Source organism: Myotis myotis, unplaced genomic scaffold (assembly GCF_014108235.1).
Source record: "Myotis myotis isolate mMyoMyo1 unplaced genomic scaffold, mMyoMyo1.p scaffold_m19_p_3, whole genome shotgun sequence".
NCBI lineage: Eukaryota > Metazoa > Chordata > Mammalia > Chiroptera > Vespertilionidae > Myotis > Myotis myotis.
The window spans coordinates 196823178-196850442 of record NW_023416335.1 but is presented as its reverse complement, the minus strand read 5'-3'; the positions used below and the strand labels follow the sequence as shown (position 1 = coordinate 196850442).

General features: G+C 40.5%; 2 protein-coding genes across 14 annotated transcripts in view; one reads left to right on the top strand and one right to left on the bottom strand.

The window, feature by feature from the left end:
- The window catches only part of APAF1 (apoptotic peptidase activating factor 1), an 85870-nt gene extending 79718 nt beyond the window's left edge, over nt 1–6152 (bottom strand). For 4 of the 12 annotated variants that reach the window (XR_004965896.1, XM_036298254.1, XM_036298255.1 and 1 more), the window contains exons 1-4: nt 5716–6141; nt 1641–1819; nt 1167–1356; nt 299–496 (exon numbers count right to left, since the gene is read on the bottom strand). Coding sequence is in view for 11 of the 12 variants with exons in the window: in XM_036298254.1 (XP_036154147.1) it covers nt 299–496; nt 1167–1356; nt 1641–1778 (526 nt within the window). In the remaining variant the exon portion in view is untranslated. Of the gene's footprint in view, nt 1–298; nt 497–1166; nt 1357–1640; nt 1820–5715 lie in introns of all 12 variants that reach the window. The other 8 variants (XM_036298250.1, XM_036298251.1, XM_036298245.1 and 5 more) reach the window with 6 other exon arrangements.
- Nucleotides 6153–6309: 157 nt separating this feature from the next.
- On the top strand, nt 6310–26599 carry LOC118650934 (IKBKB interacting protein). 2 transcript variants are annotated; one of them, XM_036299526.1, is made up of 3 exons: nt 6310–6850; nt 13992–14109; nt 18446–21555. In XM_036299526.1, exons 1-3 carry the CDS (start codon nt 6675–6677, stop codon nt 19280–19282), a joined length of 1131 nt encoding a protein of 376 aa, XP_036155419.1. In that variant the 5' UTR covers nt 6310–6674; the 3' UTR covers nt 19283–21555. The 2 variants fall into 2 exon arrangements, with proteins under 2 accessions (XP_036155419.1, XP_036155420.1); XM_036299527.1 differs by lacking the exon at nt 18446–21555 and adding an exon at nt 25683–26599 and having other exon boundaries at nt 6317–6850.
- Nucleotides 26600–27265: the final 666 nt, after the last annotated feature.

Genomic DNA, 27265 nt, shown 5'->3' with positions numbered 1-27265 from the left:
TCTCTCTCTCTCTCTCTCTCCCTCTCCCTCTCTGGTATCAATAAAAATATTTTTTAAATAGATATATTTAAAAAGAATTCTCCCTAGATCCTCAGAAGGAACTCAGTCCTGCTGTCACCTTGATTTTAGCCCCGTGAGACTTATTTTGGACTTCTGACCTCAAGAATTGTAAAGATAATAAATTTGTGTTATTTTAAGCCACCGAAGTTTTGGTAATTTGTTACAGCAGCAACAGGAAACTAATATGATGCCTAAAGAATATCTGCTTTGCCAACAACACATGGTAATCAAAACTTACTTTCTAAGAGGTCATGATCACGAACAGCTTCTGCAGCTAATACAGTCTTCCCACAACCTGCCATTCCATATACAGTGACCCATCCCGGTTCACCATTCAGTTTGAAGAGCTTCTGTTGAATTGCATTCACCAGCTTCTTCCTAGTAACAAAAACAACTGGCCTCTGTGGTACTCCTCCTTCACACAGGACTGTTCTTACTGAAATCCAAAACAAAGCAAGCGTGAACAGAACTTCGAAATGACTACTCAAATAATATCTTAACAACCAGGGAGTATAAAGCTGAGGCCTTAAATTCAGAATTTCCAAGAGAAGAAAATATGGCTAGCATATTAACTTCAATTTTCTGATTTCTCAGAAAACTCAGAACAAAAGCAAACATATATCTTTCAAGATGACCATAGACACTGGAAATCTCCATCTATATCTGCCCTTACCTTATTTCTCTCTGACTCTCCAATCTCTCTCTCAGATTAGACTGGGAAGGAGAGTGTAAAGGGACGCATATGGAATTCCTTTCAACAACTCAGATTCCTAATCAGTCTTATTCTTTCCTATGCATGAACTTGATAAACACAGAACTGGAGAAGAACTTAAATAAAGGCCTATAAATTATCTTATTGTCTCTAAAAATTAGGATATATCTATTCTTACCTCAGAGCAGTAGATAACTCACTGAGCAAAAAGAAAATGTGAGTTAATATAGATGCAAATAAAAATATTTAGGTTGGAAAATAATTTTTTCACACACATTTTTCAGTGAACTGATTAGTCTCTTCAGCAGACTCCATCTACAATAAGATAAAACTGCAGCAATGTAGCCACTGTGATAGCAATGTGATAGAAGGTGCAAGTGTTATGCATACAAACCATAAGAAGTTATTCCACCAACTGAATCTTTGCCATTGGAAGAAGAGATGACAGGAAGACCACCATGGAGAAGGACAGCAAGATCTTTATATCCTTCATGTAGTAAAGCATTGTAGAATGATATGTAGGAATCATTATCTTTTTTAAGTATCATTTTAATTAGCATAGCTGCTCGATGCTGTTGAGTGGGCTAAAAAAAAAAAAGTAGCAGTTTAGTGTACTATAAAGAATATGTTTGCAACAAATCAGTGGAGAACAGTGCAAGTTCTGAAATAAATTCTAAAAAATTTTTTAATTTTTTAAAATTTATCTTTATTGCTGAAAGTATTATAGATGTTCCACTTTTTTCCCATTGACCCCCTCCACCCTAGCCCCACCTCCCCCAGGCTTTCACCACACTATTGTATGTGTTCATGGATTATGCATATAAGTTCTAATTTTAAAGAAAGCATAGGCTGCCTAAAAGGACTTTACCTCATTTTTTACTTTTTCTTCCTCCGATGGTGTTAAAACTCCATCACTAACCATGTGATCCATTATGTAGGGTGTTTTGATGTCCTTTTCCAGGGCTTCTCTATGTTGAAGCAAACAATTTCGAGCTTTGGCATCCATTCTCCCTCAAATTTTTCTTTCTCTGAGCTGTTAACCATGAGCTACAGGCAAACATCAAAATATATGTCAGGGCAATAAATATATGAAAGATGTGTAACCTCACTGGTAATCAAGATATTTAAAGAAAATAAGATTTTATTTTTTGTGAAGATTTTTTTAAATGGACAAAATCCAATGCTTCCAAACGTGTGAGAAAATGAGTATTCTTATGCATTACTTGAGGTGAGTTCAAAATGGATGCAACTTTTCTGGAAGGCAATTTAGGATACAAAAGTGTTCAAAGTAAGCATTCTCTTTAACCCAGAAATGTCACTTCTAGGAATTTATCACAAGGAGACATTCATATATGTACACAAAAATATTCACAAAAAGTTAACAGAGAGTACTCAGCTAATAAAGAAAAGATGAAAACAACCAAAATGCCAACCAATCTGAGTATGGATTTTAAAAACTAGAGTATATATATATGATAGAATCCTATCTAATAAAGAGGGAATAAGCTAACTGATCCTCACGCCATCGCAAAGATGGCAGTGCCCACAGCCAATAAGGAGGGGATATGCTAGTTGACTGCCCCACCCTCAAAGATGGCAGCACCCACAGCCAATAAGGAGGGGATATGCTAATTGACTGCCCCACCCTCAAAGATGGCAGCACCCACAGCCAATAAGGAGGGAATATGCTAATTGACTGCCACGCCCTCAAAGATAGGGGCGCCCACAGTCACAAGATGGCGGTGCCCAGTCCCCTCAGCCCTGCTGGGGCAGCAGGTGCACAGCAAAACCAGGCCTTCCCCCAGGCTGGCCCAGCCGCTCCGCATGCCTGCCTCTGGAGACCCCCAGTCCCCTCAGCTCTCCAGCCACCCAGGACTGGCCCAAGGCACAGGCAAGCCTTGGATGGCGGCTGCCCAGCTGACGCCCAAGGTGCAGGCAAGCCTCAGATGGCAGCTGCCTAGCCGCCCAGGGCTGCCCGAGGCACAGGCAAGCCTCGAGGCTCAGGTAACCAGGGCCGGCCAAGGCTTGCGCTGCCGGCAATGGCAGCAGCAGAGGTGTGATGGGGCGTTGCCTTCCCCTGATCACCGGGTCACCTCCCGCCCCTGAGGGCTCCCTGACTGTGAGAGGGGGCAGGCCGGGTTGAGGGACCCCCCCCCTCCAGTGCATGAATTTTCATGCACCAGGCCTCTAGTATTATATACCCATTTAAAATAAAACACAGCTCACCCTAACCAGTTTGGCTCAGTGGATAGAACGTTGGTCTGCGGACTGTAAGGTCCCAGATTCGATTCCGGCCAAGGGCATATACCTTGGCTGCGGGCACATCCCCAGTAGGAGGTATGCAGGAGGCAGCTGATCGATGTTTCTCTCTCACTGACGTTTCTAACTCTCTATTCCTCTCCCTTCCTCTCTGTAAAAAATCAATAAAATATATTTTAAAAAAATAAATAAATAAAACACAGCTCCATGTACTGACATGGAAAGATGCTAATGACACATTGCTGATTGAAAAAATTAGAAATATGATCCCATGTACAGCACAAAATATGTATCATGTAAATATATAGGGAGATGTTTCAAAGTTTGTTCAACAAAATGTTTGGGTTACTTCCAAGTAGCAAAACTTTGGGGTTTCTCCCTCTCCTCTCCCCCTGCCCCGTCTTTCTTTTGTACTGCTCTGTATTGTCTTAATTTTTTTTTCAATACACATTATCACTTTTACAATAAAAAAACTTCCTTTTTAAATTAAAATTTTATAAACAATAATCATACTGAAGTCCTCATGTTTAAAAAACTTTTTTTTTATTGATTTCAGAGAGGAAGGAAAGGGAACAAGAGAAACATCAATGATGAGAGAGAATCATTGGTTGGCTGCCTCCTGCACGCCCCCAACTGGATCGAATCTGCAACCCAGGCATGTGCCCTTTACCAGAATTGAACCCAGGACCCTTCAGTCCCCAGGCCAATGCTCTATCCATTGAGCCAAACCAGCCAGGGCTATTTAAAAACTTTTTGTTTTTGCCCTAGCTGGTTTGCCTCAGTGGATAGAGCGTCGGCCTGCCGACTGAAGGGTCCCAGATATTGGTATTGTGCAGGGGTCCTCAAACGTTTTAAACAGGGAGCCAGTTCACTGTCCCTCAGACCATTGGAGGGCCGGACTATAGTTTTAAAAAAAACTGAACAAATTCCTATGCACACTGCACATATCTTATTTTGAAGTAAAAAAACAAAACGGGAGCAAATACAATATTTGTATTTGCATGTGGCCCGCGGGCCATAGTTTGAGGACCCCTGGTATTGTGTAATAGTTCTCACACAAGGCATATATCAGCTCTCTGTCTTCAATGATCAACACAGTTCTCATATGCTCACTCCACTAATATTTCTGCTGAGCTCAGTATGACCAAGCAACAGGAAATACACTCTGATGTCATTTCTTGGGTTAAGAGACCACAAAGAAAGAATCATATTCTTTACAGTATTATACTCTTAAGTTTCTACCAACTTTATTTCAAATATAATGCAAACTTTTCCATGGGCATAAAATCCAGATCAGAATGTATGCAAGTTTTAGGACAGTAACAGAACTCCATCCAATGTATTACAGTGAGTGTCTAAATGTGTACATTCATTTATTCATTCAATAAACATTTGAGCCTCTCCTTGTGCCAAGCCCTGCATTTACAGAGAAGATTAAATCATATCCCTGATGAAGTTCACAATCTAGTGGGAATTAAAAATAGATAATTAGAATGTTATGTCTAAGAACAAAAACAGGGATAAACACAAGTAACAGGAGCACTAACCAGTAAGCTTCAATTATCCTATCCTATATAATAAAAGCATAATATGCAAATCAACCAAACAGCGGAATGACCACCTGGCCCACCATCCATCCAGACGACCATCCGGGACCACACTATGACACCCACTGGCACCAGGCCAGCCAAGGCGGGTGCGATGCGATTGGTTGGCCCGGCCATCACTCCGTGATCGCCTGCAGAGGGAGTCCCATGCCACTAACTAGCGGGCTGCAGCGGGTGGACGGGCCTCCCTCTGCAAGGGAAGCCCGGGTCCGGGGTGCCACAGGGAAGCAGGGGCCGGCAGCCGGGGAAGGAAGGCCTACTCTTGCACGAATTTCGTGCATCAGGCCTCTAGTGACTATATGTTTTTAAAGGGCCACCAAGTGTGGCACTTGTAAATATAGGGAAGTAGAGCATTTGCCTATGCTTGTCAAGTTTCATAAAATACCCAGGCCTGGAATGAAACTGCTAGAGAAAAAGTTATGATTAGAATCACAGCTCTCAGATTTTTAAAATGTTAATAACGTTTTTATGATCTCAATTAAACGTAAAGCATCCCTTAACTGTAAGCAATAAAACTCGATTTGACAAAACAAAAATGAATTTTTAAAATCATGTCCAATTGCCTAGGCAAGTAGACATTCTGACCATCTGAAACTAATTTCCAACTAATTTCTAATTACCTAGACTTATTAAAAATACGTAAAAGTTAAAGTGCACAAATTGAAATATCCTGAGTAAATTCTCAGTGCCCCATCTTTTGTAGACACACTAAAATGAAAAGTCAAAAGTCTTCATAGATGTAAAATCCCTTATTCTTCCTAAAGGAGGGCAATTTCATCCAGGAAACCCGTTAATAGCTGACTACTTCCTCTTTAGATAATTTCTCTTCCTGGTAGAGAAAGTACCTTGTCCCAGAATTCTGAGTCCCAAAGACCCGGCTTGGGGAGAAAAACAAGGCGCAAACTCACCCAAACCTTCCCACCAAGATATTATTGGGAAGAGCAGCCTTGCGGGGACAGGCTTGGAAACCAAATGCGGGGGGGGGGGGGGGGGGAGGGACGGTAACGGGGGTTTCCGAAAGGGAAAGCAGGACTCGGAGCGAGGCCCGGACTAGTCCGGGTCTGCCAGGTGCCTCACCTGGGCTTCCGCAGTCCGGGGCGCCGAACACCTCCCGGGACCTCCGACGGGCGGAGATGTAGGCGCCACCTCCCCAGGCAGTCAACACAGTCCCGGGGCGCGAGGTGAGGCCCGGCCCGAGGCCCGCCCCGCCGGTGAACCCCACCCCAGACACAAAGAAAGGAGGGCCACTGTCGCTCCTTCCCCCGGACGGCAGCTGCACCGGGGGGCCCAGGGCCACTCTGGACGCTGCCGTGGCTACTTCAAGTCCTCGCGGGGCGCTGTCGGCCCAGACTGCTCCCTCACCTTCGGCTCCCTCGCCCCTTCGGTCCAGGAATAGCCAGGCATCCGCGTCCACCTGAAGCCGCCTCTTTGCCTTAGGACCGCGGAGCAGTCAAAATCCGCGGAACCCGCCCAGCCGGCCGCCGCGCGCCCGCGCATGCAAATAAACACACCCCAAGCCCCAAGGCGGGCGGCCGCCGCGCGCGCTCCCGCTCCGGGTTTAGCCCGCGCACGCACAAGGAAGCGCCCTGCGCCCCGGCCACGGCGGGGGCGTGGCTTTGGGGCGTGGCTCCGCCGCGGGGGCGTGGCTCCGCCGCGGGGGCGCGCCGCGTTCCCGTGAGGGGAGGACCCAGGCGGCGGCGCGCTGGACTTGGCGCGCGTTGCCCCGCCCCACCCCCGGCGTCCCCGCGGCTCGCCAGCGCCCGGAATCTGCGATTTCCTGGGGTTTGCAGCATTCACGCTGAGGAAGCGGGTAGTGGGGTCACCGCCCGACTCAGCTGGAGGAACTAGGAGACGGGAGGACCCCGCGAAGCAGCGAGGATGGCCGGGAGAGGGAGGGGCCTGGTTCGTGGGCGGCGCTAAGTCTGGGCGGGGGCGCGGTCACCGCCGCGGCTTCCAGCGGAGGCTGAGGCGGCCACGTCCCACTCCCTCTGGGTGTAGGGGCCGCCCGGAGTCTGCTGTCCTGCGGACCTCCAGACATGTCCGAGGTGAAGAACCGGAAGAAGTCGGGGCCCAAGGGAGCCCCCGCGGATCCCGGGAAGCGGAGCGAGGGCGGGAAGAGCGCCGAGGCGCGGGACGGTGGAAGCGGGGGCTGGGCGGACCCCCGGACCGGCGTGAGCCTGCTGTCGCTGGGCATGTGCCTGGGCCTGGCCTGGTAAGTGGGCGCGAGGCCGCACGGGCCCCAAGTCCGGCCTCCAGCGGTCGCCCCGCTCCTGTCGGAATCCCGCCCTGGCCCCACCCGGCTCGGCATCCACAGATCTCCAAACACACACACACACACCCAGTTTTGCGGCTTCTGTTCCTCTGCCTCGACCTCAAACAAGGGACAACCCAGCTGCTTCTTCCTTTCACTCTTTTCCTGTAACTCGTTTTAACTTTGCGCCAGGATCGCGCCCCGATCGCTCAACTACAGTTGGGGGGGGGAGGGGGGTTGGGACGAGTCAGCCATTTCTTAATAGAGAACAGATTCGGCCAAACTTTTTTTTTTATCCAGTGCCTGCTACACTTCAGAAGCTCGACCGTTTCCATAAACACGTTATTCCAGTCCGCTAAGCATGCGTCCGGGACAGATTCGCCCCGCCCTGTAAATGCCTGATGGCCACGTGTGCAACCTTGAAAGAATTCATTAGGATCTCAAAGCAACAAACGTTAATGATTATATCAGAGTTGGGAGGATTTCTCATATTCTGATCCGTGTGCATGCATTCATGTGAATGTGAAGTCTGTTCCTAGGCTGCAGATCGCATTTGGGTTCTGGGAAGCTACAAAAGTATGTCGTAGCACTTGTGACAAGACACACTTTACATTAGACTTTCCCTCCATTTTTTTCTTTGATTTTTAAGGTATTTAGAAGATAGTTATTCGTCTTCGAAAGTGATCAAATTCCAGAAGGGGCCCTGGGCATCCTCTAGTCTAGAACATCTTTCACGCTAGTGAGTTTCGAATTGTACTTTAGTGGTGACTCATCCTAAGTTGAACTTAATAAAAGTTTGTCACAGTGATGTGAAATGTTGATTATTAAATGGTCTCTTGATATATTGTCATTTTACTAATGTTATTTTTGTTTATGGAATATTTTATTTTGGCCTCAAAGGAATAAATGTACTGAATTTACTGTTTTGAAAACTGCTCTTATATCTTAAAATGCCTGGCCTTCTTTAGGTAAGTTAAACCCTTTTTGTATTGGGAAGGTTATTCAGTGGTAGAATTTAGTTTGCTCAAAGATATACGTTGCTTTTCTCTGGAACCTGATAAACTGGTTTTACTTACTGAATTTATCTGAAGATACATATTCATGGGAGCTAAATTGTTCGCTTTTTCAAAAGTTTAGTTCTTGTTCTGGGGAAAAACACTAATAGTAATCTGTTGGCATAAGAAATGTACAAAACCAGAGAATTTTTATTAATAGTTTATTTAAGCCAGAACTGGTGACAGTTGCTGGGAAGCAAGATCTAAAAATGCCCCAGAGAGTAACAGTTTTGCAGTTTCTTTTATGCCTTTGAAATTAAGGAGAGAACTTAAGGAAAAATATATAACGGTGGGAAAAGGCAAGATGGGGATTTGATTATAGGATAGTTAACAAGATTAATTCTCCTGAGGCTGGTTATTTATTTCAAAGGTGTGCTAACCTAGATAACAGAAACAATGGACAGGGCTTGCCTGTCAAAGGCAAACCTTTACTAAAAAAGTTATATGCCTGGGATGTGACTACTCCCGTGACCTGCCCAGTTAGGAATATATGACCAAATTACCCTGTGAGGTTACTTTCCACAGAATTTGTTAGTGCCTACAGTAAAGACCCAAAGAAATTACGTTCAGTAGGAAGATTTTATTTGAACTGTCTTTGCAAAATGATAAAACAATATCTAAAGCTTTTTTCTAAAACAGGCAGATTCTATGATTGTTTTTAAAATAGCTGACTGTTAATTGCCCTTGTGAAATCTTTTGCCGCAAGAGTTGGAAGTAGAAATACTTCAGTCACTGTTTATAGCAAAATATTTTTTCATGGTAAATTCGGGAATGAAAAATTATTCTGGTAAGACATTTGCAAGTATTTTCCAAATAAACATTTGGCATCTCAAAATACTAGAATTACAACAAAGCCATCGAGATTTTTTTTACCTCTAGAACACATGCTTCAGCATCTGTAGGTCTGTTGGTCAAATACTTAATGCTTATTGTACTGACATTGTCCTGATTGTTAAAATACAACATTGAACATGTGCCTGTCAACACAGTTTATCCATCTTCTTACACTTAGATTAAATGGGGAGGGGAAGTTTAAACCCCTCCACTGCCTCAGAAGGATTTCAAGACATCTCTACTTACTGAGGCCTTTAGGCTTGGAATTCTTGTTTAGAAAGTAAATAGATAATGTGTAACAGATAAAGTCCTGACTTGTCAGTTTAACAATAAGATGTTGGAGATAACGGTTGCCCAAGACTATATGGCTTTAAGTGTTAGCTTGCATACTGTTTGTAAACTCTTAAGAAAATTTTTGAAGAAATTCTGCTTTCAAAAAGTTTAAAAGTTGTGTAGTTACTAAATAAGACACAAATGATACTTTACAAACTTATTTAATTATGTAAATTAAAAACCAGAAGTTCCAGTGTAAAAAAAAAAAAAAAAGTGTTCTTGGAAGTTTCAACAGATTTCTAAATTGCCTTTATAAATTTTTTTCAACACATTTGTGATAATTATGTATAAGAAGTCAAAAGCTCTTTAAACAGCCAGCTAACTCAGGTTTTTTTGTCTATCCTCTAACACACTACAAGTTGTATACAGCAAAATCACGGCTAACCCCCTTTTTCAGCTTTTTGTTGTTAAAGAAGTTTTGTCTAAAAGATAGTTTATTCTTGCCCCGCCGGTCTGTCTGAGTGGTTGAGCGTCGACCTATGAACCTGGAGGTCAGGGTTTGATTCTTGGTTAGGGCACATGCCCGGGCTGTGGGCTCGATCCCCAGTGTAGGGTGTGCAAGAAGCAGCAATCGATGATTCTCTCTCATTATTGATGTTTCTACCTCCCTCTCCCTTCTTCTCTGAAATCAATAAAAATATATTTTTTTAAAAAATGGAATATAATCAATGTTTTTCTGACCATTCAGTAATATGCTGAAAATGAAACAGGACTAAGGGGGTACTGACCCTAGCAGTAGCCCTGAAACTTCCTTTCTTGCTGAAGGTCCATAATAACAGTTTCCTTTGGTTATTTGCCTCTTTCTCATTAAGTTGAAACAGAAACAGGGAAACTCCTATAAATATTAGTCCTCAATCAGCTGTCTGCCACCATCAGAGTCTTAAAGGTGCTGTGCAGAGGCAGCACAATGTGGAAATGCAGTTTAATACTATAGGGCCCTGGATCTGTATGAAGTCTCTATAGACTGCAATGGATTATGGGGTCAGAAAGGTTCCTTTTGTAAACTCTACTATGGTAGCCAATTAACATGGGTCCTTTTCTTCTACATTTCCAAGCCTCTAAGACCTTTCATTATATATATATATATATATATATATATATATATATATATATATATATATATGTTTTTCTTGATTTTAGAGAGAAGAAGGGAGAGATAGAAATATCAATGAGAAAGAAACAACATCAATCCGGCTGTCTCCCGCAGCCCCCCCCCCCCACTGGAGTGAGCCTGCAACCCAGGCATGTGCCCTGACCAGGAATCGAACCAGCGACCTCCTGGTGCATGGGTCAACGTTCAACCACTGAGCCACACTAGCTGGGCTTCAAGACCTTTACCTATATGATAAGGAAAAGCGGCCCAAAACAGAATAAGAGCTATTCTCTTTCCTGTTCGAGGTCTCATCCATTCAATGCATCCTTCATTTGCTATAAACCCTACCCTGGTTTCAAAGCGGGGCAAGCCTGGGGTTTCTATCACCCACTATAGGCTTGTCAGAAGGATGGCAAAGTAGCTGCACAGTGCAGTCCAAAAGAAAAGGCAAGGGTACGAGAGAACAGCTGAGGTGTTACACTCTAGGCCAGGGGTGGGCAACCTTTTTGTGAGTGCGTGCCAAAACCAGCAAAATCTCTGACTCAGAATTCTTCTGCGTGCCAACCCTAATTTTTTGAGAACATCTTATGCCTACTTGATATCTCTTAAGGTGTACGTATGTGAAGAACCTTGAAGAAATAATAAAATTCATTCGAGCGACAAAAACAGTATATGATGATGAAAAATACATGTATTTTTTAATGTACACATGTACACTGATAGTCTGACAGAAAACTTTATGACCCCGTTTGATATTATCAGTGGGATTTTTGCTGCTGCATCACTGATGACAAAGATTTTACATCAGATTTATATTTCGTGACCTTCAGAGATATGCACGAGCTACTACTTTCATCCGTCAGGCTACTCCTATTACGAGGCTTAACAAAATTCATCACTGAGAACAAAGATTCACAAGCGTATGTGGATGAAACCAAAACACTGGTCGGATCTAGGAAGGCAGGGAGAGTTAAGGCAGAGGCATAGAAATTGCTCTTCCCCTCTCTCGTCAATCCATGTCTATGGTCTTTAAGATAGCTTGTTATGTAAAATTATTTATTTTTCTAAGATGCACCTACACTGAATTTATCTGAAAAATAAAAAAAGTCGATATTAAGAAAAAAATTGTAAATGGAAGATTATAAGAGAGGGTTTCGCATGCCAGCAAAAGTTACTGGCGTGCCATGTTTGGCATGCGTGCCAGGGGTTGCCCACCCCTGCTCTAGGCACTGCCTAGAAGTTTTGTAAATAAGAACCTATTTAATCTGTACAACAACCCTATGAACTCAGTAGTAGTATCCCCTCTTGACAGATGAGGGAACCAGCAAAGATAACTTCAATAGCTTACCCAGCGAGGTTATATAGCTAGTAAATGGCAGAGCCAAAGTTGCCCAAGTCCACACTCAACCAGTATTATTAATCTAAAAAGAGGTAAGGCCCTAGAGATAGAAATCTTTACTCCAGAACTACTTACAGTTCTTTTCTTTCTTCAACTACGAGCTGTAGCCCTTAGCAGACCCTAATTGTTTGTCTCATCTAAACTAGGGAAGATGGGTGTAAAAAGGCTTTGAACTGCTCCTGTTAAAAAGCCCGTTTTAAAAATTAGTTTTTCAGAATTAAAGTCCTTGAAATTAGATGTATTTCTTTAGAATGGTCTCTATCCGTGGTCTATTGGTCTCAGATAAGCCTATACTCTGAAAAGAACCTCTTAAAAGCCAAGAATGAAACAACCAATCAAAAGAGAATTAAATTTACATATCCATCTTTAAAAATTAGGATAATGGCATTTTCTAATAACCAGAAGTTTTATTTTTTTTTCAGAAGTTTTATTTAAAAGTTCCTATTAGCACAATTCAGTGTTATAGAATGGATGGGAGCCATCACTAAAATAAATTTATTTCATCTGACATTGTAAACATTTGTTTAAAAAGCAAAAAGTCTACTTTAGCTTTGAACAGTTTTATAGAAACAGCATAATGATGACATTTATGAGTCTGAAATATCACCACCTTTGCAATGATGCACAAAGCTCATATCTTCTACCCCTCCATTGAAGTTTGGGATCTTTAAATGTTTGACTTCCAAAGTCAATTTCACAAGCCAGTGTCAATTAGTGGTTTTTACTTGGCTGAGCATTCGGATAACCTGGCAAGGTTTTAAATTTTACAATATCCAAGTCAAATCCCCAACCAATTACATCAGAATTTCTGTGTGTGTGACCCAGGCATCAGACTTTTTTAAAACTGCCAGGTGACTCTAATATGCAGCAAAGCTTTTGAACCACTGGTCTATGTACTCTGATTTAGACACTGGCTTCACAGGTTTTGCTCCACCTGCCTTTTTTTTTTTTCAATCCTCACTTGAAGATATGTTTTTATTGATTTGAGAGAGAGAGAAACATTGATTGGTTGCCTCTTGTATGCACCCCATCCAGGATCGAACCTACAACCTACGTATGTGCCCTGACCAGGAATTGAACCTGCAACCTTTTGGTGTACAGGATGATACTCCAGCCAGCTGAGCCACCTGAACAGGGCTCCACTGCCTTTTTTTTTTTTTTTTTTTTTTTTGTACTAATAGCAGAAATTCATTAAAAATGTAATATGATAGAAAAATGGCTGGCTGTGTCATGCTATTATTCTTTTTTTCTTTTTATTATGGACAGCATTACAGATGACTCCCATTTTCTCCCTTTTTGCCCCCCTCCTCCCAACCCTCCACTGCTTTTTGATGCATCAAACACACGAAGAATTTCAACTGCTGCTCCTTCAGATCCCAAAGAATTGAGTCAAAGTAGATGGACCAGAATGGTACTATATTCGAAGCATGTCTTTTGTGCTTGCTCATTTCAAATTCTAAACACAAAACAGTCCATTTATAGTTTTTAAAACTGGGATAACTTTTTCATGCTTCTACCCTGTACTATCTGCCAGATGGAAAAACACTCCAATTTTAGGACATCCAAAGTACATCTATATGACGTGTATTTCTTACTATAAACAATTGTGTATATGATACACCTTGCACTACATATGTGTTCTATTGTCACTTTAACAGTGACTCCTGTGTTTATCAGTTTTGAGTCTGGTTATTTTGCAACTTCTAATCACCATCATGTCTTCTTCCTTCCACTCCACTGCTTGCTTTTTTTCCTCTTTTACATTTTCATCTAAAAATGCTTTTTTTTTTACATAGGCAAAATAGTAGAGATCACATTTTTTTCTAAATAATTCATTATTGCCCTAACCGGTTTGGCTCGGTGATGGAGTGTTGACCTGCGGACTGAAGGGTCCTAGATTTGATTCCGGTCAAGGGCATGTACCTTGGTTGTGGGCACATCCCCAGTAGGCGGTGTGCAGGAGGCAGCTGATCGATGTTTCTTTCTCATCAATGTTTCTAACTCTCTATCCCTCTCCCTTCCTCTCTGTAAAAAATAAATAAATAAATAAAAAGGCAAAGACTAAGACCTTTAAAAAAAATAAATAATTCATTATTTCCTCCTCCAAAATATTTCTTCTGCATATATCTATCACAGCTACCACACCGTCTTGCTCACTGAGCTAGCTGTGAACTTGAACAGGAGCCGTTTCACTCATCTTTGCATGCGTAGTATCATTTAACCACCACCTACCTAAATATTTATTGAAATCAAGTAATAAAAGCTGCCAGTACCCATACCAGAATTTATGTCGTCCTTACCAGAAGTGGGTATAAAATACTCCTTTAAAATTCAGACTTAAATAGCTATGAATTAGGTAAGATGGTGATTTTTTTTTTTCTTTTCCAGGTTTGTATTTCAACAATCGGAAAAGTTTGCAAAGGTGGAAAACGAATACCAGTTGCTGAAAATAGAAAACAACGAATTCCAAGGGCTTCAAAGTAAAATCAGTTTAATTTCAGAAAAGGTAATTATTAATTGTCTTATTTGGGAAGATTGTTTTCCACTTTCCTTCCTCCTATCATCATTCTACCCCAGTTCATAAGTTCTTCTTTTTTCTTTGCCTTTTAAGCAATGCTATTTTAACTCTCACAGGTCTCCCTACCTTTTTACATTCTCCCTTCAATCCAATTTAGAATTAAATTATATTTTGAAAGGAAAATAATTTTTTAAAATACAACTACTGTTATTGTTTGAAAAGACTAACATGCTCATATTGCAGTGACCTCAATTTTCTATTTAAATATCAAGTGTATATGCTTGATATTTTGGTATAAAATTAGAATAGGAAAAGCATTTGTTGGGCAAAGTTTCATCGATGTTTTATTCTTTACTTCCTGCTTGGTAAACATATATGTGTGCATACAGGACTGATTAACCTAAAAATAAATATTGATTTTGTAACCAAATGAAAATTGAAATCCATGTCTTTGTTGTGTTTCTTCAAGCTGAAAATGCAGATGCATTATTTCTGGGATTCTTAGAAATGTGCAACCGATTAAAAAAATGTTAGCTACTACACTTCTCAGGAGAGGGTCTGCTGTAATCAATGAGGCATCTGTGGGCCTTGCCTGGCTACTGGGGACCAAGGTATCATTGGGAAACATATCTTGTTTGTTCATTTCTTCATGCACTAAATCTTTACTTAAGTCATAAGGTAGATAGGACTTGTGTCTGGCACCAGGGTGAGCAAGAATGTTATAAAAATAAACAGAAAAAAAGTAGAGGGTCTAAGTTCCTGCAGCTTCATGCACAAAATGGGCATATATTCCCTCAGAAGGTAAAAGCTATGGATGAAAATCATACATCCCCTCGAACATGCCAGGGGATCAAATGTGAGCTTAGGGGCCTCTGGGAAGGAGCTGCAAGAATTGACATTTTGACGTAGAGCTCAAGTTGGAATCTAATTATAATTGTTGGAGGCCCCTCTCATCAGGGGGAAGATGATAGAAAAAAGTGTCAGGAAACAGAACGTGCTTAAAAGCTATGGAAAGCAAATTTTTTTTTTTTAAATATGTTTTACCGATTTTTTACAGAGAGGAAGGGAGAGAGAGATAGAGAGTAAGAAACATCGATCAGCTGCCTCCTGCACATCTCCCAGTGGGGATGTGCCCGCAACCCAGGCACATGCCCTTGACCGGAATCGAACCTGGGACCTTTCAGTCCACAAGCCGACGCTCTATCCACTAAGCCAAACCGGTTTCGGCGAAAGCAAATTTTGAAGAAAGATTTCCTTTTTATTTTATTTTTTAAATATATTTTATTGATTTTTTTACAGAGTGGAAGGAAGAGGGATAGAGAATCAAAAATATCAAAGAGAGAAACCTCAATCAGCTGCCTCCTGCACACACCCCACTGGGGATATGCCCACAACCAAGGTACATGCCCTTGACCGGAATCGAACCTGGGACCCTTCAGTCCGCAGGCTGATGCTCTATCCACTGAGCCAAACCAGTTAGGGCAGGTTTCCTTTTTAAATGAAAAATTTGGTAGCAAATAAAATGCTTTTTAAAGCAGAATTTTTTAACTATTAAAATATATATTATCATAGGATCCAAAAAATATTCAGTCTTTGCATAGCTCTTTCTCTCCCAGTCTGCCTAGGGGTAGTTTAACAACAGCTGCCTTCTCACAAAGCTGATCCTCATGGCTATTGTAATGCAGTAGGAGGAAAAAACTAGACCTGGACTCCCATCACAACTACATCACCTCAGAAAAAAATCACCTTAACTCCTCTTGGCCTCCGTTTCCTCATTTATTAAATGAGAATAACAAATTTTTATAAGGATTAGATGAGATACGATACATATGTAAACTTTGAAAAACTTTCAAGCAGTAATAAATTTAAGGTATTCGCTCTCTGTAAAAAAATGTAAAACTATTAGAATATATTGTCAGCCCATAAATGACAGCTGTTGTGGTATACTAGTCACTATATATGTTTGCAAATTAAATCTTGAAACCTTGTTATCCTTTTGAACTTTTGGGACTCTTGAGATATATGCCTCAGAATATAGTGATGCTCTGATGAACAGTCCAGGTAGGAAATTACCTTGGGGAAGATAAGCTTGCCTCTTCAAAATGCTGCTAACAAGACAACTAAACCTAGCAGTATTACCAATGTACAAGTATTTCTCAAAATTGGCTTTTAAAGGAACTTGTATTATGGCTACATGTGTGGACTGAAGATAATTTGTAAACAAGGTTTCAAAGTGGTCCTATTATATTATTCAGTGGGGTTGCACATTGCTCCCAGCTGTCACCTGGAACTGCTCCAGGTATGATGGGGGTAGGCCCAGAAGATTTATGGCCATTTTTCTTTCTTTTTTTTTTTTAAATAAATTTTTATTGATTTTAGAGAGGAAGAGAGAGACAGAAACATCAATGATGAGAGAGAATCATCCATCAGCTGCCTCCTGCACGCCCCCCACTGGGGATTGCGCCCCAACCTGGGCATGTGCCCTGACTGGGAATCAAACCGTGACCTCTTGGTTCATAGGTCAACGCTCAGCCCCTGAGCCATGATGGCTGGACACCATTCTTCTTCCTAAACATCAGCAAACATGTTCTTCATACCCCGAGATACGGGGACTACAAAAATGTACCAGATATGCTCTCTTCGCCTAAGGAATTTAGAAGCTCTCCTATCTTCACTGTCTCATTCATCAGTCTGTTAAGGGGTCAGATTTCCGAGTCACTTCCTAAGCCTTCCCTCACTGAGATCCAGACTTCTAACTTCTCCTTAAGCATCCATTCTCCCGTGCTAATTCTGCCATAACACAAGTCATAATCTATTGTGATTTTGTTGTTGTTAATTGACACCTTTACTGATCTTTAGGCCAATCGCAGTGTCTTGTATCTCTATATTCCTATATCTCTATATAATAATGGAACAAAGGACACTCAATAAGTATTACTGGAACTCTAGAATATAAAAGATCCAAATCTCTGTCTCCCCTGCCAAATTGTGAAGCCAGGGACTATACTATATCTATAATTTTATGTCCAGTGTCTAGCACAGGTCCTGCCCAGAGTGAACACTCAAAAATTCTTGAATCATATGTGCTGAGTGCCAAATAGGTGGCAAATACATAATACAGTATGTGCTGCTGTACAGGAGTTTGGGCTGTCAGACTAGGGTTATGAGAGAATGCTGCACTGAAGAGCTGATATCTGGTCTGAGCCTTGAAGGAAAGACAGAACTCAGCTAAGCAAAGAGGAGGGAAGACAAGTATAGAGAGAGGTTATAGAATTTGGGCCTTGCACCTAGAAAACATCATATTGTACCAATATTTTAGGAAACATCATATTGTACCATGATATTCATAGCAGTTCCTAAAAGCTTAATTTGACTGTAGTGTGTAGGATGATTTAGGGAGGAAGTAAGTAGAAGCAGATACTAGATAATGCTTCTAGAATACTTTCCTTGATCATCAAAGTCTCGCTTAGGTGCCCCATGTAAGTGCTTCCATAGTTCTTCCCCTATCATAGCGTATATAGACTTGGCTTTCACCCCAATTACACTAAGCTGCTTAAGGGCAGAACTGTGTCTTGAACAGTATTAAGTCTTCAACACAAGGCTGCAAACATTTGATAAATTAATATTCATTTCTAGTCCTTCCTGTGTCTCTAAGGCTGTTATCTTTGTAAGTGTAGACTAAGAGAGACACACAACCTCGTCTTCCTATGTTCCGGACACATGAGGACATACCAGGAGCTTACCATAATTTACAGATATTTAGGACACTTTGCTATTTGACATAGTTGTCTCACTACACTAGCTTTTTCTTCATTTTGCCTTTGTGATATTTGTAAGATGTGATTCTGGTATCTTCTCCACAAAGGTCAGTCAACCAACTTTTTTTTCAGGCAGAAACTCTTCCAGAATCATTGGATTTAGAAAAGTGAAAAAAATTTATAACTAACTTACAGTTTCTTAAAAATTCAAATAACCATAGAAATAACAACTAAGTTGCTTTCCATTGGAGTAAAAAAAGAAAGAAATATGCTATACTCCAGGCTCCCTTTAGCATTATCTTTCAGTTGAATATCCCTCTATGAAAATGTGCAAATATTTAGGATTATAAGTTCAGGTATATTTCTCTGCCATAGTGCTAATCTATTAAATTTAAATATGTTAAAACAACGTGAAAGTAATAAATGTTTTTGCCAGTATGGCTCTGATATACTTGGTATTTTAGACATCGTCAGAATTTGAAATTGGCACGTGACTGTTAAAGTATGTTTCCCTAATATAAAAGTTATTAAGTAGCCTTGGGAATTGTTTTGTGTTATAAATGCAGCTTGAGTCTACTGAAAGTATCCTGCAAGAAGCTACATCATCCATGTCTTTGGTGACCCAGGTTGAGCAGGAAGTATCCAGCCTCCAGCATATCATGCATGACATTCAAATTAGTGAAGAGATGCTCGCTCAAAAGATGCAAAGCCTTAATGAGAAATTCCAAAATGTCACAAATTTCTGGGAGAGAAGCCTGGAAGAAATGAATGCTGATACAGACACTTTCAAATCAGAATCAAAGCATATGCATTCGCAAGTGACTGTCCAAATTAACTCAGCTGAACAAGGAATAAAGCTGCTCACGGAAAGGCTAAAAGATCTGGAAGACAGCACTCTCAGAAATATCAGAACAGTGAAAAGACAAGAAGAAGAGGATCTTCTGCGAGTCGAGGAGCAGCTGGGCTCTGATGCAAAAGCAGTGGAAAAGTTGGAAGAGGAACAGCATGCTCTCTTGGCCAGAGATGAAGACCTGACTAATAAGCTTTCCAACTACGAACCCAAAGTTGAGGAATGCAAGACACATTTGCCAACCATTGAAAGTGCAATTCGCTCTGTTCTCAGAGTCTCTCAGGATCTGATAGGGACAGAAAAGAAAATGGAAGATTTAACTCTTCAGATGTTCAATATGGAAGATGATATGCTGAAAGCAGTATCTGAGATCATGGAGATGCAGAAAACTCTTGAAGGACTTCAGTACGACAACAGCATATTAAAGATGCAAAATGAACTGGACGTTCTGAAAGGAAAAGTTCATGACTTTATAGTATATTCAAGTGCAGGGGAAAAGGGAACTTTAAAAGAACATAATCTAGAAAATAAAGGAATTGATAGTGACCTTTAAACGCACTACATTTATTCTGATGAACCATATTACTGTACATCAGTTTATTAGTTCCATGCTTCTGTGTTATTTTGATATGTCTCACTTACCCTACATTATTGGGAAAGAGGTGAGATGTCCACAGAAGTATATTATCCAGACAATCAAAGCTTATCTCTAAGCAATACAACTTATTTCATTTTAATCATTTTAAATAGAAATAATTCTAATATATATATATATATATATATATATATATATATATACTTTTTAAAAAGTAATATCCTTAGTATTTTTCATGTTTTTCTAATAATTACTGGTCATTATTATGAATTTCACCCATTGGACCCAAATATATTAGTATCTCTAGTAGCTAATGAGGGGTGTTTACCTCCTCACTAAGTGACCCCAGTTTGCTATTTTTCAAACCTTATGTCTACTTCTTATATCTCTTCTGTCACCTGAAAAGGTGACCCACTGACCTGTTACTGTCAAGTGGGTCAGTGAAGTGCCAGCCTCAGCCAGGCCTTCATTTCCCTTGTAATTTACTACAGGCTAAGAATCCAGACCACGGAGTTCATAGGAATTTTGTCTAAACTAAAAAAATAATATGCCCAAGAGCAAGATTGGGGTACTTTGCGATGAATTAATATGCACTTTTTGAAAACTATGGAGCCTTGGAAATGTTTTTACTTTTTGTTAAGGTTCTAAACTGTGTTATAGATATTTGTAAGAATTTTTAAATAAGAGTAATATAGAGTGGGGCAAAAGTAGGTTTACAGTTGTGAGTAAGCAAAAATTTATTCTTGTATTATTATTTATTCATTAGTGTATTATTTTCCGTACAAACAACTGTAAGCCTACTTTTGCCCCACCCATATGGTTGGGGTTTTTTTTTTTGTTTTGTTTGTTTTTTGGGGTTTTTTTTAAAAGCTTTTCCTAGGAATGACATGTGTATGCTTTAAGCATGGACTTTTGGAATATCTCTGTATAGCTGGGCTTTTTATTTTTAAAAAGTTTTGACTGTGTTACAGACTCCTGAGTTTGCTAGATACAGGATCTCTAGGTAAATTACTCTATCGAGAACATACACCAATAAGCCTGTGGCCTGTTTTAAAGAGGAAAAAGCAGCAAAACGAGAAATGAGAGCCAGCCTGCCACCTCTGCTTCCCCTTTCTGGGGACCAGTTCAGCTTCCCACCATCTCGCAGCTCTCCAGGCCTCCCCTTCACTCGCCTTCCCCAAGCCTGAGCAGTTACTTTCTCATCCAGAGGTGCAACCTTCGGCCTCTTCACACAGGCACAGGATTTGATGAAACAAATTTAAAAGGTTCTGCTTGCCCAGCTGGTGTGGCTGAACCTATGCACCAAGAAGTCACCCATTGATTCCTAGGTGGTCAAGGCACATGCCCGGGTTGTGTGCTCCATCCCCAGTAGGGGACTTGCAGGAGGCAGCTGATCGATGTTTCTATCTCTCCCTTTCCTTTCCTCTCTCTAAAAATCAATAAAAACATTTTTTTAAAAAATTAAAATAAAAGGCTCTGCTTTTCAGGCTCTGCTCCACTCTCTCTCCTTTGCCCCAGGACCACTCCCCACAGTGAGCCAGGTACACAAAAAATAAACATTTAAAAAAGAGAGAGAAATTATGACAATTAGGGTAATTAAAAGTATGTCATTATTTTAAAGGGTCCCCAAACTAATTACCCAAACAGATTTGTTTCACATAGTGATTTATTTTATTCAAAATTACCTAATAGAGTCACAAGAAATAAGACAGGCATACCAAGGTGATTAAGCAGAGACCTAGCCGTATTTTTCTAATAATGATAATCAGAAATGTGCAGGATTGGGGGGAACACATGAGACTTTTATTGGTAAACTGATATATCAAGAGTGTCCAAACTTGGTGTTGAAAACTGAGACAACTGTATATGGAAGTACTATTCTTATTCATTCTTGCCAATAACCAACTGTAGTCCCTTTTTGTAACGCAGTTTCAGTGGAATTAAGCACAAACAACTTGAAAGCAATCAGTTACAAAAGGTAGTCATGGTCAGGTAGCTGTACTATGTAAATTTGCACATTTTGGGAGAAATCCCAAATACGTTCTACTACGGTGGATAGCCATGGGTCATAAAAATGGAAGAGTCTTTCTATTAAAAGTCACAGTATTAATTTCTGGAATCTTAACATAAATTCCTCGAGTTCTGAATGTCTAAGTTCTTGTCTGTGTGCACTGACAAAATTGTATTTCTTTGTTTTTATTTTCGTACTAATAAAATAGATTATAAAGTTAGCTGGAGTTTGTTCTTTCAACCTCCATCCTGTCAGAGAGATGTGATCTCTTGTATCCTTCATTTCTATTTACTTAATTGTTTGGCCTATCACCATATTTGATACATCATCATGATTTTTTTTTAAACTTTTATTTATTTTTTAATATATTTTTATTGATTTTTTACAGAGAGGAAGGGAGAGGGATAGAGAGTTAGAAACATCGATGAGAGAGAAACATCGACCAGCTGCCTCCTGCACACCTCCCACTGGGGATGTGCCCGCAACCAAGGTACATGCCCTTGACCGGAATCGAACCTGGGACCCTTCAGTCCGCAGGCCAACGCTCTATCCACCGAGCTAAACCGGTTTTGGCATGATTTTTTAAAATATATTTTTATTGATTTCAGAGAGGAAGTGAGAGGGAGAGAGAGAGAAACATCAATGATGCGAGAGAATCATTGATGGGCTGCCTCCTGCATGCTCCAGTGCCCTGATGGGGAATGGAACCATAACCTCCTGGTTCTTAGGTCAACGCTCAACCACTGAGTCACGTCATCCAGGCACTTGGCATGTCTTTTTTTTTCTTTTTTTAAATTGAGTTTATTGGGGTGACATTGGTTAATAAATTTATATGTTTCAGAGGTACAATTCTATAATACACCATCTATATATTGTGTGTTCACCACCCTAAGTCAAGTCTCCTTCCATCACCATTTATCCTCCCCTACCTGTTCCCACCCCCTTTCCCTCTGGTAATCACCATACTGTTGTTTATGTCTGTGAGTTTTTGGTGGTGGTGTTTTTGCTTAATTCCTTCACCTGTTTCACCCAGCCTCCCTTTTGACAGCTGTCAGTCTATTCTCTGTATCTATGAGTTTGTTTCTATTTTGTTTGTTAGTTTATTTTGTTCATTAGCGTTCTCACCACAGCTTTGCTAACTATGACCCATTTTACAATTGAGGACATTGAGACTCAGCAAGATTAAGAATCTTGCAAACAAGCTTTTGGGTCTGTCCAACTCCAGGGGCCACTGACCTCACACTATTTGATGCAACCCACTGCTGTTCAACCAGGGGAGGGGAAAAAAATCACAAGGAACCTGTAAGTAGAACTACCCTAAGGATTCAAAAAGCTGTAATTCAGCCAAACTTGGTGGTAGCCAAGTAATGACTACCATATCGCTATTAAACTAGACTGTGAGTCACTCAAAAGTTGTAACTGTGACCTAAAATTGTTTGGGCCTTGGGCATAAGAAGGAATTAATGTTTAGGAAAGAGTGAGAAAGCAGGGGAGGAGAAAGAACCTTAGTTGGGAATCTTCTGACCTAGACTTTGCCGCCAAGTGTGTGTTCTTGGGCACTTGATTTTGAGGTTTTTAATTTGTAAAATGAGGGAATTGTACCAAATGATATGATTCCTTCAGGCTTAAAATGGTCTTAAATTTTAGAGACATTTTCCAGGTCGTTTAGTGCAGTTCAAAGATTTTTTAGCAAAGTTTTTGGAAAGCCAATTGGACCCAGAAATCATTCCCTGGAACCATGTTGTTTTGTTTGTATATCCAGACAATATTTATCATTGTAGGACAATCTAGCTTAGTACTTTGCATCTATATAATAAAAGCCTAAGCAACCGTTAACGGCGGAACAGCCAGAATGACCGGTTACTATGATGCACACTGACCACCAGGGGACAGACTCTCAACGCAGGAGCTGCCTCCTGGTGGTCAGTGCACTCCCACAGGGGGAGCACCGCTCAGCCAGAAGCCAGGCTCATGGCTGGCGAGCACAGTGGCGGTGGCGGGAGCCTCTCCCACCTCTGTGGCAGCGCTAAGGAACAGCAAGCCAAGTAGTAAGGAGCAGCGAGCAGGCAGGTGGTAAGGAACAAGGGGTCCCAGACTGTGAGAGGGATGTCCCCAAGGGCTTCCAGACGACAAGAGGGCACAGGCCAGGCTAAGGGATCTCCCTCCATCCCCCCCACAGGAATTTCATGAACCGGGTCTCTAGCATATATATAACTTGGTAAATATTCAAATTATTGGCTGAATCTTTTGAACTGCTGCTGGTGCTGGTAGACTCTCCCTGTCTTCTGTACATCCTAACTAAGTAGCTTAAGCAAGCCATAAGTAATTTTTAAAAATAATTCAGTAAAACAATTAGTAGACAATTCCTACAGTGTATATATCGAGTTTATATTTTAGTAAAGGTCAGTGGAAGTTCTTGATAAATTGCTTTTGTAAGCTACCAAGTAAAACAAAGAGGCTTACTAGCAGCTTCTTAGTGATCTGATCCTTTAAGAATAAACTTAGCTCTTTCTGAGGTATCTTAATTATTATATGCTATTAAACAACATTTACAGAGTAGATACATTAATAAATGATAACCTAGTAATGAAATAGGTGAAAGTAAGCCATCTCTTTTCACCCTTGGGGATCTTCTGTTTTAGCAAATACATTTTATTGCAAACCTTTCCCCTTAAAAATAAAACGTGGTTTTGCAATCACTACTCGATTTCCTTCCCATTTGTGGCTGTCCCTTATTGCCATAGCTGCAATGACATTTTCACAATCTAACTTCTCTATCAAAAAGGGGGGTGGGAGGGGCACCTCCCCCGCCAATAATTAATGAAGCATAAACCTGTTGAGGAAAAGAATTCTAAAATATGCACACATATATGATGGGGCAATTGGGTTGCTGTTTTGAATTAATTAACTGCCTCATTTTAGCTGTTTGTTTCTTTGCAACTACATAGTGCTCCTTTGTCTTCTTCTTTTTTTTTTTAATCCTCACCCAAGGATATTTTTTCCAATGCTTTTCAGAGAAAGTGGAGGGCGGCCTCGAGGGAGGGAGAGAAACATTGATGTAGGAGAGACACATTAACTGGTTGCCTCCTGCACACACCACCGCCAACAACAAAAACAACTTGAAATAATGCCAGGCACTCAAAATGTTCATCAGCTAATGTGTCCAAGTTAAACCAAAAAGACAGTTCAGAGATATCAGTATACAGTGGATGGTGGGGAAGGACAATGGCACTGAAACATACAAGAACTGAGAACCACTTGTATTTGGAATCATGGAATTTTGGAACCGTGGAGATAGCTTTTGTTATTTGTTGTTTTGTTTTTCACCTGTCTGTCTTCTCTACTAAACCAATAAACTGAATTGAGACCACAGCCTACCAGTGATGGCAAACCTTTTGAGCTCAGCGTGTCAGCATTTTGAAAAACCCTAACTTAATTCTGGTGCCGTGTCACATACATAGTAAAACAAAGATTTATATTTTTGATATTTATTTTATATATTTAAATGCCATTTAACAAAGAAAAGTCAACCAAAAAAATAAGTACACGTGTCATAGGTTCACCATCACTGGCCTAAGCTGTACTCATCTTTATGTCTCTCACACCTGGCATGCCTAATAACATATTAGGAACTTAAGAATTAGTTAAATTGAACTATTCAAGATAGATACCCCAGAAAATTATTCATAAAAGTATTAGGACGGTAATTGTATTTAAAATGTCTTAGACATTCATTCTGGCACTTGTTATAACTACACACAACTTATGTCTCAGAAGTTATAGTGCCTTGTTTGACCCTCCAATTCTACCAGTGCTCATCTAGAAGGCTCCTCCCTTCTCCAGCAACAGAAAAATAAGTCACTATCATTTAGCTCATTTTGTCACTGTACAGAGGATTGATAGTACAAAAATAATAACTGAAAAATGTCATTCTCAGTAACATTTTATATTTCCTTAGTTTTCCTTCTTATTCATTAGTAATATACTTAATACATCTTTTACCAAATGCTTTCCAGAGGAGCAGTGAAATTATGGTCAAAACTAACAAAATTTAAGTCGAGTCCTAGCCGGTTTGGCTCAGTGGATAGAACGTCAGCGTTCTATTCCGGTCAAGGGCAGGTACCTTGGTTGAAGGTTCCTCCCCTGGTTGGGGCTTGTACAGGAGGCAACCAATCGATGTGTGTGTTTCTCTCACATTGATGTTTCTCTCTGTCTTTCCCTCTCTCTTACACTCTCCCTAAAAATCAATGGGAAAATACCCTCGGGTGAGGATTAACAAAATTTAAGTTAAATTTTAACTGTTGAGATCTTAATCAACTTAAGTTACTATGGTATATTTTCTTCTAGTGTCAGAAGTCTGAAGCTATCATGGAACAATGGAAGTCTTTTCAAATAATTGCTCATCTGAAGCATCTACAGGAGGAAATTTATGAATTGAAAACTTGGTCCAACAGGATAACTGAAAAACAGGGCATACTGAACAACAATTTGACGACTCTTTCACAAGATATTACAAAAGTACACCAAAGTACAACTTCCACGGCAAAAGATGTTGGTCTCAAGATTACAACTATAAAGACAGATCTACGCCGTATTTCAGGTTTAGTAACTGATATAACATCCTTGACAGACTCTGTGCAAGAACTGGAAAGTAAAATAGAAAAAACAGAAAAAAATACAGTAAAAAACATAGGTGATCTCCTTTCCAGCAGCATTGACCGAACAGCAATGCTCCGAAAGACAGCATCTGAAAATTCACAGAGAATTAACTCTGTTAAGAAGATGCTTTCGGAGCTAAAGAGTGACTTCAACAAGCACACAGACAGGTTTTTAAGCTTAGAAAGTGACAGAGCTAAAGTTCTGAAGACAGTGACTTTTGCAAATGATCTAAAGCCTAAGGTGTATAATCTAAAGAAGGACTTTTCCCGTTTGGAACCGTTGGTAAATGATTTAACACTACGCATTGGGAGACTGGTTGCTGACTTACTACAAAGAGAGAAAGAAATTGCTTTCTTACATGAAAAAATATCTAATTTAACAATAGTCCAAGCTGAGATTAAGGATATAAAAGATGAAATAACACACATTTCAGGTACGGATTAGTTTGGTATTATTTAGGTTAGACTGAAGTAAGTTGTTTTTTAAATGGGACCTCTGTCATGTTATGAAGAGACTGACAAGTTAGAAATAATGAAATTCTGGAATAAATACCATTTTGTACATGATTCCATTTTGTACAGTAAAAATAAAATCTTGAAAAGGGTTGAGCACTTGATTTTTCAAAATAAGTATGCTAAAACATGTAATTGAAACTCTTTAGCAAGAACCTTATGCATCCCCCTGACACACACACACACACACACACACACACTCAGACAAGTGGGGAGAAGCAGGATCTGCCAATCTAGCACTGGGAAACTAGATGGGGCAGAATCTGAATCCCCACTTGCCCTGACTGACTGCCAGGTAGCATAGTCTGTGTGGTTGGGGTCCTAACTGGATCCTGCCATCAGATTCAGGGTTGTTGCATTCATTATCCATTTAGCAGGGGTCCTCAAACTTTTTAAACAGGGGGCCAGTTCACTGTCCCTCAGACCGTTGGAGGGCCGGACTGTAGTTTAAAAAAACAACTATGAACAAATTCCTATGCACACTGCCCATATCTTATTTTGAAGTAAAAAAACAAAACGGAAACAAATACAATATTTGTATTTGCATGTGGCCTGCGGGCCGTAGTTTGAGGACCCCTGATTTAGAGGAAGAGATCGTTTTTTAGTGTATTTTTTAAAATATATTTTTATTGATTTCAGAGAGGAAGGGAGAGAGAGAAACATCAATGATGAGAATCATTGATCGGCTGCCTCCTGCACGCCCCCTACTGGGGATCAAGCCCACAACCCGAGCATGTGGCCTTGACAGGAATTGAACCC

Excerpts from the sequence above, each read along its gene's own strand:
- LOC118650934 (XM_036299526.1), top strand. The coding sequence starts at position 6,675 with ATGTCCGAGGTGAAGAACCGGAAGAAGTCGGGGCCCAAGGGAGCCCCC. Across the intron at positions 6,851-13,991 it reads ATGTGCCTGGGCCTGGCCTG|GTTTGTATTTCAACAATCGG; the intron begins GTAAGTGGGCGC and ends TTTCTTTTCCAG. Across the intron at positions 14,110-18,445 it reads TCAGTTTAATTTCAGAAAAG|CTTGAGTCTACTGAAAGTAT; the intron begins GTAATTATTAAT and ends TTATAAATGCAG.